At 40.3% G+C, this 14,359-nt stretch overlaps 1 protein-coding gene and 1 long non-coding RNA gene across 2 annotated transcripts in view; one reads left to right on the plus strand and one right to left on the minus strand.

The window, feature by feature from the left end:
• Positions 1 to 1,393, plus strand: part of LOC123861064 (uncharacterized) — a 121,906-nt gene extending 120,513 nt beyond the window's left edge. The window contains exon 5 of the long non-coding RNA XR_010404977.1: positions 710 to 1,393. This is a non-coding gene — a long non-coding RNA (uncharacterized LOC123861064). The remainder of the gene's footprint in view (positions 1 to 709) is intronic.
• The window catches only part of LOC135361470 (IQ domain-containing protein H-like), a 31,239-nt gene that overhangs the window by 2,206 nt on the left and 14,674 nt on the right, over positions 1 to 14,359 (minus strand). Inside the window, exons 2-3 of the mRNA XM_064570265.1 lie at positions 13,919 to 13,998; positions 11,613 to 11,651 (exon numbers count right to left, since the gene is read on the minus strand). Of these exons, the coding sequence (XP_064426335.1) occupies positions 11,613 to 11,651; positions 13,919 to 13,998 (119 nt within the window). The remainder of the gene's footprint in view (positions 1 to 11,612; positions 11,652 to 13,918; positions 13,999 to 14,359) is intronic.

Raw genomic sequence — 14,359 nt, forward strand, 5'->3', positions numbered from 1 at the left:
ATGATGGATAGTTTTCTTCCTTATACTTTTCTGCATGAAAAAAAATGGAATAAATGTGATTTAAAAATAAAATCAGAAGAGGTTTGGATGACAACAGCAATATATATCATACATATCCCTTAAAAAAAAAGAAAGAAAAGGAAATTGTGTTGTGTCTGTGTCTGGTCTGAAATCACTACATTTCATCATTGAAACCTGTTGCACTAGAAAAATAAACATCTGCCCCATGGTCTAAATGTTCTTAATGGCCTGGGGCAGGGGGAGGGCATAGCTATTTCACACCCTGCCTTCTCCTCTGTAAGCCAGGTATCAGCTTACTGTACTGATTGCTTCTTGCTTAGGGATTTAAGGAACAGATTGTGTTCAGCATGTCAGCATTTACAGATGTATAAGCCCATCTTTACCAAACTGCAGGATTATATTGCTCTCTGCATTTTGAAGAGTTTTCAGAGAACTCAAAGAAAAAGACCCAAGTAATTAATCAATAACTACTGTGCCACAGTACTGTATTGAGTATTACTGTTAGATTGTTCATGGTTTGTCTTTACTAAACAAGTATTAACTGACATTTATTAACAAATTCAAGGCAGAAAGCTATCTAAAAGAAAAGTAAGCTGAGAGATGATTTACAATTAAAGGACAATAAGCAAACACATTTTTTTTTTTTAATAAAGAAAAGAAAACCATCAAATTCTTTTTCTTTCCTCAGGTTCCAGGCAGTGGAATAGTTAGACTGTCATCTCAAGTAAAAATGCAAAAAAGCAAGTGTTAAGTCCAAGAGGGGGAATTTCCTTGAATTTTAGAGGCTGACTTTCAACAGCAGTAAGCTTTTGTCTACTCTTAAGAGTTGTTATAGGCATAGGAATGATGGGAAAAGACTTCTTGCCAAGACTCTCACCCTTTCTGATCTTAACGCACCAAGTAAGGATACAAACTGTCTGGTGGATGAAGACGAATTCCTTCGTCTTGGATGGGCAAGAGAGAGTTGGAGAAGTAATGTGTCCTGTAGCAGACATCAGTGCTGGTGGGAGGAGCCACAATGGATGGAAGACAAGTGGCACTTGTCCCAACAGAAATGGCCCGTGGTCGCATTTCTGCCTCCCTTCAAGAATGGAGTCTGATGGTGGGAAGGTTAGAATTCAGAGAAGAATGACCAGGCTTCCTGAGTGAGGAACAGACATGTATAGTCAACACCAATGGACATGTCTGCAGCTGGCTGGTCCCGCCAGTCACATGTTGGACCCTGTTGACAAGACTCTGAGACTTCTCGAAAAAGTGCATCCCCGGACAGGAGGTTTGCCGGGCAATCTGGTTTCGTTGGAGCTATGAAAATTATTTTGAAATTCCTTCTCTTTACAGAGACTCCAGTGAAATTGGGGCCATCAGTGAAAATGGAGCGACCTTGGGAGAAGATTTTGAAAGGAGAGGCCTCTCAGGTCACTCTCAGGCAGTACCTTCCAAAGGCATAGGCCTAAGGCATCCATGTACAGCAGCAAATGCCTTTCAGACCTTTGGAAAGAATAGCCCTGGCATGGGGATGGGGTTCCAGAGTTTAACCATGGCTGTTTTAGAACAAAGGGATTATACCTCCCTACCTTCTTGGATGATATTCTGGTAAAGACATGTTCTCAAAGGAAACACACTCTTGGACATCAAATAGACCACTCAGGCACGGGGAAGCTATGGGTTTGGAGTCAGCTAAAGCATCATTGTAGTACATCTGTCACAGAGAATGCCACACTTGGGAGCACTTCATACTTAGAGCTGGAAAAGACATGTCTCTCAAGAGAAAGCCTTCCCAAATTAAAGCAGTGCATCAGCATTGTGGGATCCATTGAGCAGGTAAAGACAAAGCTGCTTCACAGCCTGCTAGGAATAAGAGCCCTGATTAAAGGTCATGCCATGCTTCAGATTCCAGTTCCTTCTGTTACTCTTTCTTTTCTATTTATCTCCATGAACTTGTCTACAGTTAAATAATTGCCTGCCATCTTTCCCTCCTTCTACCTTCCTTCTTTCTATTCCTTCCTTCTATTCTTTCCTTCCTGCCTCTTTCCCTCCCTTCCTACTTTTGTTTTTGTTTTTGTTTTGTTTTGTTTTGTTTAAGGTATGCTGTCCTCCCAATGTGATGTTACTGCCCCAATAGCAATATTGTTTTCCTTCTAGTGGGAATGGCTCTCTGTTCTGCCATCCACATTGTCTCCTGGTCCTTCCTGAGACCCTGGTCACACCTTCGCCAGAGGCCAAACCCGTGGCCATGGCCTAATTATTAGCATCCTGCTCTAACTAACTGAATCAACTAGCTGGGAAATGCTCTTTATCATTTGCAAAGTGTTATTACTAATTAGGTAATTTTGAGAGTTTCTGGAGCCGTTATTGAGGAAAAATTCTAAATTTAAAACAAACAGGAAGGCAGGATGATGATTACATATGTCAGTAAGTCACAGGGGTGAAGCAAAAATGATAGGCCCGGTATTAGCTCCTGAACTTCAGAAATAACTGCCACAAAGAAGAACTCTAGGAAAAAGGGGTGTGTATTTCTAAGCTGAATGTCTTTATGAGAAATGTTCTTTTCACACATGTGGACAGCATGCGGATGTAGGATTAAACCATAGCTGAGGATCCCTAAATGAGATATGACCAAGATCTCCTGGTGGTAAATAATCAAGTATTTGGGATAATCCAAATGGATATCATTTTTAGAGAAGGATTTGCCTAGAAAGACACACTAAATTGCTTTTGAATCCATAAGCTGATGTTCCCTTTCTCGAACACTCACACATATCTGTTAGTAATTAGCTTTGGCAATTCTGTTGTGTGAAAACGAATAAATTCCTCCCGCCATTATGGCTCTAAGTGAGTGCTTAGATTCAGAGTAGGAATGAAGTGACCCTCAGAGATGGAACGTGCATTATTCCCTGAAAACCAGAGATGCCACTTGTCTGGCCTCCTCTTTAATCTTTGTCAAGGGTCTGAAATGTGTTAAGTTTTGTACAGAACAGATATCGTTACCTCAGATGGCTAGCATTATTTGAAAGATATAAACAATATTCAGAGAAAGTAGCTGACCCAATCAGGATTTAGGGATTCAGCAGAATTATAGTACTGAATTTTAGAGCGTGATGGATCTTGAAGGTCACTGGCCTTGCCTTTTTACTGAACAAGCTATTATGGACTCAGGGAAATGAGCCTTGGCCCTGAGGTCTGACTAACCTGGGTTCAAGTCCAAGCTCTGCCACTATCTGCTACATACTCTTGGACAAGTTATCATCTGCTATGGATTGAATGTTTTGTGACCCTACAACATTCATAAGTGGAAGCCCTGGTCCCCGATGTGATGGTATTTGGAGGTGGGGCCCTTGAGAGGTAATTAGGTCATGAGGGTGGAGGCTTCCTGATGAGATTAGTGCCCTTAGAAGAAGAGACACAAGAGAGATGATCTCTCTATCATGTGAAGATACAGCGAGAAGGTAGCTCCTTGCAAACCAGGAAGAGGGACCTCACCAGAACCCAACCATACTCGCATCCTGATCTTGTGCTTCCAGCCTCCAGAACTGTGAGAAATAAATATTTGCTGTTTAAGCCACCCAGCCTATTGTATTTTGCTATGACAGTCCAAGTTAAAACAACATCCTCTCTACACTTAAATGTTTCTCATCTCTAAAAATGAGGGATCCCCACAGAGTTGCTATGAAGATCATAGCATGTGTAAAGAACCTTTCACAGTGCCTCACCTCCAGTCCCTGTGGTTATCACCGTAGATAGGAAACTGAGACTCAGAGGTTAAGTGATTTGCCCAAGATCACACAGCTAGTTGCCCTTTGGCTCCCCCCATAACATCCATGCCCACAGCCCTAACTGTCCAGAACTCCCCATATGGCCCCATACCAAGGTGTGCTCTCCTTGTTCAACCTTCCTTTTACCACCTCCTACATCAGAGCCAACCTGGCCCTGACCTGCTGTTTCCTTCTTATTTGGAAAGCAGTCTGTTAAACTAACCCCCATGAACATGCTAATGAACCATGGCATGGTAGGAAAGGGATGGATTTGAAGTGAGAAGACCTAGGATCTAGGCTGTTACCACCTTACTACATGGCCTTGGGAAGTCACTTCTCCTGTGGGATATTAGCGGATCATTCAGAGTGCTTCTGATTTTGACACCCTATGTCTCTCTGACTTAAAGTGTCACCCCTTAAGAAATGCTACGTGTTGTTTAATAAACTCCTGGAGCTAGCAGAGCTAGCAAATCGAAGGCACATGTCTCCAATAGCATCACCTCATGTACCATGAAAAAGACCTGGGGATTTTTTCCCCCTTTTCTCTTTTTTAAATAGGAAGCTTTTTCTAGAAACTTGAACACCACAGTTGAAGAATAGCCGTTTATACCAACTACATGTAAAGGTAGTCATGGGGAGAGAACCCCAAAGAGATATTCCAGCATTTCAGGGTCTGCAAATCAACAAAACAGTTCTCAGTTCATAGGACCTAGAAACTGCATTTAAGCTGTAAGTGTCAATTAAAAGTGAGAGTCAGAGTCCCTAAGCTTTATAAAGAGGATAAAAGGCAAAAATAGAGAACTCACTGAGCAGAGACATATAAAGGAAGAGAACTGTGTATAAAGGCCACTCAGATCAACAGCAATTTTCTAGGGCTAATTTCTGCAATTGCTTTGAAAGGTATCTTTATTCAAATGAGTCTCCCTGAATTCTGAAACACTTTCTAAGGAGAGAAAAAAAAAATTCCCATCCCTAGATGTATTCTTCTGGAACAAAAACACTCATTGGATCAAATTCTGGTTGGAGATCAAACAGAACAAAATCGGGAAGATTTTTAAGAGGGATGGACTATATTTTCAGCCAAATGTGATATTTCCTTTTCTAGAGATCTATCTAAGTTTATTGCTGCAATGATTTCATCTTTTCTGCTAACTTTATAATATTTTCTGAGAGAATGCGACATAGTGAAGGACGGCCACTTGGAACAATCATGACTGATGGGTGGAACCTGCCTGGGGTCCGTACTGGGAACCTGGCAGGCGGAGTGTGAAAAGCAGCCTGGATTCCTAAATTTCTGAGAAAAGGCACATCATCATGTTCTCCACGTGGTAAAGGAAGAAGAGCAAGCCTCCAAAAGGACCTCAGTTATCACCAAAGTAAAGTTTGACGTTATGGTTTTCCTGAGGAAAATGTGTGTATAGCAAGTCTGTTGATCCCAGATGGCTAAGGAATACTTGCAAAATTCTTACAACATCCCACCTTGTCACCTTCTCTAAACCTACATATGGATGCTGCTTTATTTTCATTTGTAGCACTTATCACTGCCTGACCGTTATATTAAATATCTGCTTTTCTTACTAGAACATAAGTCCCAAGAGGGCAAAGACTTGGTTTGTTTTGTTCACTGCTACATCCCCAAGGTCTAGTACCCTGCCTGGCACATGATTAAAGGTCAATGGAGATTAGTTGAATGAATGTATGAATGAAGCTGATAGCCACTTAGGTTTACAGCACAAAACTCTTCTATGATCATACAAGTTATTTGCAAACTCATAGCTTGAGTTTTGACGCACTACTAGACTACTGAAAATGTCCATACCCTAAGGAATTCTACTGCGAGGAAGTAGCTTAAATACAAAGATGTATGTACAAATGGGGAAGATGTTCATGGCAGTTTTATTTATAACAGGAAATGATTTATTTATTAATAATTAGAATAGTTATTAATAATCTGACATTTATAATTTAATATCAAACAATAGGATAATAGCTAAGAAAATTATGGTATATCTTCAAGACAGATTATTATGTAGCCATTCAAAATGTTTTATGAAGACTTTTAAGTCCTATATATAAAGGCTTATGATAAATTGTTAGGGGAAAAGAGATGGGTCAGGGTTGAATATATTGAATGATACAACAGAGGGCCATGCCAAAGTTTAAATACGCCAAAGGGATATGATATTATGGGATTTTGTGTGTGTGTGTGTGTGTGTGTGTGCCTTTCTCCTTTCTGAACCTTCCAAATTTTCTATGAAGGATCAGGTCATAGTTTGATGAATGAAAAAGATAAAGTAAAAATAATTAAGATTATTTGGTCTCACTGATAACTTAAACTTTTTTCTGGTGTATATAAGTAAAATTGTTAGTCCATGCAATAGAAGTGTACACTTAGATGCCATGAAGATAGATAAAGACAATTTTGTGAGTATTTTTTCTCAATTACTTCTTACAAGAAAAAAAATATTGTTTTGCACATAAAACTGTATAATTTTCATTCACTTTGAAAGTTTCATGTCAAAAATGCATAGGTGAGGGTGGCATTTGCTAATGAATTAGAGAAAACAGAAATGGTTTTAAATGATGCCACAGGTTTCTGGTTTGGGATTTTCTTTCTTTTCTTCCTTTAAGAAGGTAAATTAAATAAGGTTTCATGAGGGAAAGTGAATCTAAAAGAGGAAAGAACAGCCCTAGATTTCCTTCTGAATCTCATCTTGTATCTTCAGGCTGTAGAACTCGAATTCTTGCCAAAGTACCACCTGCCCTCTCCGTGACCCTTTAGGACAGGACAAGAAAGGAGACTGCATTGTGCTGGGCACAAAGCCCACCAGGGAGGCATTCTCTGCTCTTCAAGAAGTAGGCTGATTTGGAAAAATGTCTATGCATGTCCTCTGCCCATTTTTTAATTGAATTATTTGGTTTTTTGATGTTAGTTGCATAAGTTCTTTATATATTTCGCATACTAGCCCCCTATCGGATAGATCATTCACAAATATCTTCTCCCTTCAATAGGTTGCCTTTTTGTTTTGTTGATGGTTTTCTTTGCTGTGCAAAAGCTTTTTATTTTTGTGTAGTCACAATGGTTTAATTTTGGTTTTGTTTCCCTTGCCAGAGGAGACATATATCTAGAAAAATGTTTCTATGGCTGGTGTCAAAGAAATTACTGCCTATGTTTTCTTCTAGAAGACATACAGATGGCCAACAGACACATGAAACAATGCTCAACATCACTAATCATCAGGGAAATGCACCTAAGAGCTGCAATGAGATATCACCTCACACCTGTCAGAATGGCTAAAATTAAAAATACAAGAAATAACAACTGTTGGTGAGGATGTGGAGAAAAAGGAACCCTCTTGCACTGCTGGTGGGAATGCAGACTGTGCAGCCACCGTGGTAAACAGTATGGAATTTCCTCAAAAAATTTAAAAATATAATTACCACATTATCCAGTAATTCCACTACTGGGTATTTACCCCAAAAAACCAAAACCACAACTTGAAAAGATACATGCCCCCCAATGCCTATAGCAACATTATTTATAATAGTCAAGATAATGGAAGGAGCCCAAGTGTCCACCCACAGATGAATGGATAAAGATGTGGTATATATATATATATACAGAATGGAATATTGCTGGACCATAAAAAAAGAATGAGATCTTGCCATTTGCAACAATGGGGTCTTGCTCTAGAGGGTATAATGCTAAGTGAAATAAGTCAGTCAGAGAAAAACCAGTACCATATGATTTCATTTGTATGTAGAATTTTAGAAAGAAAACAAATGAACAAAGAAAAAAAAGACACAAACAAAAAACCAGATTCTTAAATACAGAGAACAAACTTGTGGTTGCCAGAGGGGAGGTGTGTGTGTGGGGGGTTGGGGGTTGGGTGAAACAGGTGAAGGGGATTAAGGGTACACTTGTGATGAGCACTGAGTAACGTATAGCATTGTTGAATCATTCTATCGTAGACCTGAAACTAATGTAATGTTAATCACACTTCAATAAACGTAAAGCAGTGGGCTTATTCCCTTTAGTAGATAGGTCACATGAAAGCTGAAACTGCCGCTAGATACCACCTGGTGGTTTTCAAAGTATATATATTTTCAAACCTGGAACACTGTTCAGAAACAATACAATCTGATGGTAAAGAGGGCCACAGTTAACACAGCTGCTGTGGGTTTGAGGGGTCTAGAGCCCCACCTCCTGGGAACTTCCCCTTTTTTCCTTTTCCTGGGGGTCTTGGGGTGAGCGTTGGAGGGGTCATGGAAGTTTTGTAAAAAATCGAGCTGGTCTGCAGATGGGGGGAAATGAGACTGGACACAGTGGTGTCACTGTCACATATGTTGCCTCATTAAAATAGTTCAACTGACTCAACTGTATAAAATAATCACGATTCTATAACATAAGGATAAAGAGTAATATGCTGGGGAAATACTAAAGAAAGTAACAGTGTAAGAATGACTAAGAAAAGCAAGACCCCAAAATTGACATTAAAAGGTTATCACCCAAACCTGTTCTTTCTATAGCAAAGAAGATTTTACAGCAAGAGGTATATCTTTCGAAATAGGATTTTCTTTTGTTTCTTCTTTGAAATTTGAAAAAGTTTTGAAAATACAGAAAATTATAGAAGAATAATATAAAAAACTGCCATGGGCGCATGTTAATCTTTTGTCTTCTTTGCTTTATGTGTATTATATATATATTACACGTTTATATGTATATGTATATTATATATATATCTGTCTGTGGCTCATAAATGTAAGAAAGCAAGCTACAAAAGCCCAGTGGTTTAAACCGGAGGAATCTACATGAGGATGAATTAGATAACATTAGATAATACAGAATATATATAATGTATATATGATATATATATCTCTCTGAAGCAAAGGAGACAAAAATATATATTTAAATCTTTTACATTTAAAAATATAGTTTATTTTATATATTTATAATTATTTATAAGATTTAGATATATTTCTATTATTTATATATGTGTTGAAATTTTAAAAAACAACACATAAGGTAGAATTGAAATCCTCTAATTCTTTTTAGCTCTTTCTTCTCCCTCCCCCATTTCCAGAAGCAGAACACACTCATGAATTTAACCTGGACCCTTACGTCCAATAAATATATTTGTTTGCTTGTTTTACCCATAAAAGAGATTTTTATTATCAAAATATTAATTGAAATTAAGTGGATCTTACCATATTTGTTATCATATTTATTATCATACTATTATATGTTAACATATTTATTAAAATTATTATGTTAACATACTTATTATCAAAATATTAATTGAAATTAAGTGGATCTTTTTTTTAAAGATTTTATTTATTTATTTGAGAGAGAGAGAATGAGAGAGAGAGCATATGAGAGGCGGGAGGGTCGAGGGAGCAGACTCCCCACTAAGCAGGGAGCCCGATGCAGGACTCGATTCCGGGACTCCAGGATCATGACCTGAGCCGAAGGCAGTTGCTTAACCAACTGAGCCACCCAGGTGCCCAAATTAAGTGGATCTTAACATAGTTGTTAACATGTCTGCCTTGAGATAATAAAAAGATGTATTTGCTGAGAGAGACAATTTTAGCAACTTTAACCAGGTAAATTAGAGCCCTGAAAATACAGGCCTTAGATTTCTTGAAATAACTACGAAGTCCACCACTGTGTATTATCTTATATTCCTTGGATCCTTGTGCAGAGCCTGACTGACTCCACTTTATCCTTCCACTTCTTGAGTCTTGGTTATTTGGTTAATGAGCTAGAAGACAGAACAGTCTCTTAAAGTCAGGGCCACTGAAAGCAGACATGACAGCTGACGTGACAAGCACTGTCCTGAATGTGAAGGAAACAAATGAAGAACGACTAGAAATGGGTTCTCTGCATACGTGATACTGGGGAGAGAAAATGTTAGATTACATCAGGGAGGCAGAGATATGGGATCTTTTAGAAAGATTTCTACCAAAAACTATTGAAAGTTTAAAAACTCTCTAATGCGTTGGGGCTTTGGCAGCCACATGGCCCAGTTCTGTATGCTGGCTCTGTCTCTTACTAGGTGCATGACCTTAACTTCTCCGTAATTGGTTCCTTCCAGGAAAATGGGAATAATAATAGTACCTACTGCTCAGAGATATTGTCAGATGAGGTGAGCTAATCCATGTAAAGCATAGGAACAGTGGTCGGCACATGTGTGTAAGATGTGTGTAAGGTGCTAGTTAGGAGTAGTAGTGGTAGTGGTTGGGGTAGTTAGTAGTAGTTACCATCATAGTAGTGGTAACATTTGGAAAACTAGCGCATGTGGAAGAGTTCATAACCTTGTGTGTAGGAGGGTGGACTCTGGAGCCTCATTCTGTCATCTGGATCCTCCGCACCCTTTCACCAACTATGTGGGCCTGGGGACAATGACAGTACAGAGGTTCTAGAGCTGCTGTGAGCATTCAGTGGATGTGGAAGGTGCCTAGTGCCATGTTCTAAGAACATGCTCAACCAACTTTTGCTGTTCTAAATATTCCTGATACATCATGCCTAGTGTTCTTAAAGCACATCCTATTTTTAAAGTGTAGAAGCAAGCTCACAATTTCCCTGTAGCAAGAAGTCAAGGGAAGCTGAAGGAAGGTTCTGATTGCATTGATTAGTTTATCCAGGAGCAATCTGTCTCAGTTCAGAAGGACTGTATGTGATCATTGCTGTAAGTACAGCTCTGTCTAGTCACAGCTCTGCAGAAGTACAAGGAGACCCAGAAGATGGGCTCTTTTTCCTTGGAAAGGGGTGGCTAAGCTCCCTCTGAAATTCTTTCTGATAAGACCCTTGAAGGAAGGGGGGCCTAGAAGATGTTGTTTAAAAATAGGCCAGTGAGGGTCACCTGGGTGGCTCAGTCGTTAAGCGTCTGCCTTCAGCTCAGGTCATGATCCCAGGGTCCTGGGATCGAGCCCCGCATCGGGCTCCCTGCTCTGAGGGAAGCCTGCTTCTCCCTCTCCCACTCCCCCTTCTTGTGTTCCCTCTTTCGCTGTCTCTGTCAAATAAGTAAATAAAATCTTTAAAAAAAAACAGGCCAGTGAATTCTGATAACAAGTGCTTTATAATTCCAAAGCATTTCCACACACATTAACAGAGCTAATAGAACAAATCTATGAGAGTTATTATCCCCATTTGACAGATGAGGAAAAGTGAGGCACTCAGAATTTAAGTGACCTGCTCAAAACTCCTCTATTAGTAAGAGAAGAATCCAGCTCTTTCCTGCTTCAAGTTCAGAACTTTGCTGACTCACGCATGACCCAGTGGAAGGTTCTTTGCTGGCACGTACTTGTCGGTGGGAACGATTTCATTCCCCCAATGTGTTTGTTACCTTATTGGTTTTAGGCAGCTTAGTCCTAAGTCCCATCCCCTTACCAATGACCTCATATATGCAGTGTGTATGCACGTGCACGTGTGTATGAACGCACACTTACACACACGTATGCCCATGCTGGGGGCTAAGTGAATTTTTTTTCACATTTTATTTATTTTCAAGTGGACTTTTAAAAGATGAGAATCGTAGATTGAGGTTGAAGACCATTGTGATTCAGCCAGATTTTGAGTATGCTAAATCACTTCTCTGGATTGAAGCCTGAGAAGTAATTCAGTCCTAACTGAAGGGGGGTAGGGAAGGTTTTTCACTTTAAGCAAACCATTTTTTTTTTTTTCTGAAGACATGATCTAATTTCTTTTATAAAAGAAGAGCAGAACTTTTGTTGCAGTCTCCAGCTGTCAACCGGCCTCTCATACTTTTGCCCTGAAGCAAAAGGAAGGGACATCAGGTGACAAACCCCAAATTTCAACTAGTCACACAAATTACAGACCTTCCTATCATGAAGTCCTCTTGACCTTTTGCGTTTCCCCTACAATGAAGAATGAGACACAGTTTAAATCAAAATGACTCTCATGGGCAATTTTACAAAACAAATAGAAGCACAGAGCCTCCCCCCCCCCACTTCCCTCCCCCAGGTCCCCCCGCTGGGCCAGCCTGTTCCTTCTTTCCATGCAGGCAGGAGCTAATAATTAGAAAGACCTTTTCCACCCCAGACAACGCTGCCTTGCTTGCCAAGAGCCCTGTTTGATCTGAAGAGAGAGTTTGACGAAGTAAATATTTACCAAAACAGCTATAGTCAGATGCCAAGTCCTGCATCTAGGGTACACTGAGAGAAGTATTTCCAAGAAGGGGCTTCTCCGTGTGGCACCACACCGCCCGGTGGATGCTGATCCAGGTCTGTTCTAGCTCTGTCAGTGTTTCTGTGAGCCTTTTCACTTCCACGCTAGGACACTTCACGGAGTGTATGAATAATTACATTTACCATTGAAGAGTCAATTCAGAAATGTACCAGTTCGAGACCACAGGAAAGAGTCTTTAAATATTACTGCCTCAGCACTAGGGGAAAGCTTTGTGAAGTCAACAGAGAGGAAATTAAAGGCAGGGTTAATTAGCCCTCCAGAAGTGTCTTTATTAAAATAATTTTTTTTTTTCTGTGATAGATTGATTAGCGCAGAAAACCTAGTCATGTTTGTATTACCTGTAGATCTGTTGTCTATAACACTGTGGGACTGGAGAGCTCAAACGTGGTGAGAAGCAAAACAGGTGCCCCCGCCTGTTCCCATTATGCACATTAGCCCGTGGCCTTCGCACAGCCTGTTAAACAGCTGAATTTGAAACAATCGTGGTGCAGGCCAAACACTAGCCCGAAGGCCTGTCTGTCTAGGGATTTGGCCATTTACACTGATTTTTTTTTTTTACCCACATTTTTCATGAAACACAAATATTTGCCATGGCAACTGGGGTGTCACATGACACGCTGCTACATAAACAGCTTGGAACTCTCTTAAGGGGACACAGCCCATCAGTGCTGCAAATACAGGGAAAGCATCTCGAGGAAGATTTGGGCGTTAAGAAGAAGGTGTGGGGGGTGCCTGGGTGGCTCAGTCGTTAAGCGTCTGCCTTCGGCTCAGGTCATGATCCCAGGGTCCTGGGAGAAGAAGGTCTGGGAAGAGCAGGTAACAGTCTACTACATAGAGACTGTAGGATTCATTTCTTCTCTGCCACTCTTCCATTTCCCTCTCTTCCTTGCTTTTTTTTTTTTAATGGGAGCAGCTGTAAATAGGACCACATAGGGTAAGCCCTGAAAAAGACACTGCTAGCTCTCCTTTTTTCTGGCGAAAAGTTTCAATTAGCACAACTCTGTGGCTTATAAACCTAAAGCAAGCTTCAAAAGTCCAGCACATTTAAACCTGGAAAATCTCCATGAGGATTAATTATGTTGTACCGTGAGGTCCTAATGTTAGAGAATACAGAATTTCTTCCCTTTCCTCATTAGGATATCTGTGCAAAACTGGAGAGCTTGCTTTTTACCCTATGCTTAAAGACAAATGAAGTAGGGTAAAATCTCATAAGAACATACCCTATACAACACGAATTTGGATATAAAGCAATAGCTATCATATTCCAGATTCCTAGACTCTTGACCCAGTTAGTGGTATAGGTTGGCCCACTCATTTAGTTAATCTCACAATAATGCGACATGATTGAATTTTTTAAGATCCCGTGGATAAGGGCGCCTGGGTGGCTCAGTTGGTTAAGCGACTGCCTTCGGCTCAGGTCATGATCCTGGAGTCCCTGGATCGAGTCCCGCATCGGGCTCCCTGCTTGGCAGGGAGTCTGCTTCTCCCTCTGACCCTCCTCCCTCTCATGCTCTCTCTCATTCTCCCTCTCTCAAATAAAAAAAAAAAAAAAAAAAAAAAGACCCTGCGGATAATGTCATGGTAGAATCTACTTGTACAGCAATCCCCCTTTAAAAATCAAATGCATCCCAGCAGCCAAAATAGTATTTATTTCCATATGAAAGGTACAACTCTATAATATGGTGTATTACTAAAAATCTCACTGAGAATACTGTAAATAACAATTTTCTTCTGTTAGAAGCATGAGGGGTGCCTGGGTGACTCAGTTGGTTAAGCATCTGCCTTCAGCTCAGGTCATGATCTCAGGATCCCGGGATCGAGCCCAGTATCAGGCTCCCTACTCAGTGGGGAGTCTGCTTCTCCCTCTACCCCTGCCCCCTGCTCATGCTCTCTCTCAAATAAATAAATAATCTTAAAAAAAAAGGAGTATGAATACCTTTGATCTTTGTTTCTTAGAAGAGAACTTCTTTGCTTCCACTGGAATCAGCTGTGGTTTCTGAAGTGTAGCGAAAGGGGCTGTGGATGGAGGTGGTGCATTGTTACCTCTTCCAGAAAAAGGCTGAGTCACTGGGTGGATGCTATTGGGTTTGCCACTTGAAAGTCAAATGGCTCTATCACTATTCACTATTGTCTTGCCTGTATCAATTCAATGAAACATTTGTGATCGTTGATTTCAAAAGGAAAGCAAAAAGCATGGGAGGGCAACTGTTCCATCAGAATATAAGGTCAGCTCATTTTGTGCACACTGCCCAGACAAAAAGGTACATTTTAAAATCAGGCACATTAGAGAGTAATATTGGTTATATAAAAACGTTTTGTGGGTGCCTGGGTGGCTCAGTTGGTTAAGCATCTGCCTTTAGCTCAGGTCATGATCTCA

The sequence above is a fragment of the Mirounga angustirostris genome, unplaced genomic scaffold (genome assembly GCF_029215605.1).
Source record: "Mirounga angustirostris isolate CCGP_5_RB_7025 unplaced genomic scaffold, mMirAng1.0.hap1 SCAF_9, whole genome shotgun sequence".
Lineage (NCBI taxonomy): Eukaryota > Metazoa > Chordata > Mammalia > Carnivora > Phocidae > Mirounga > Mirounga angustirostris.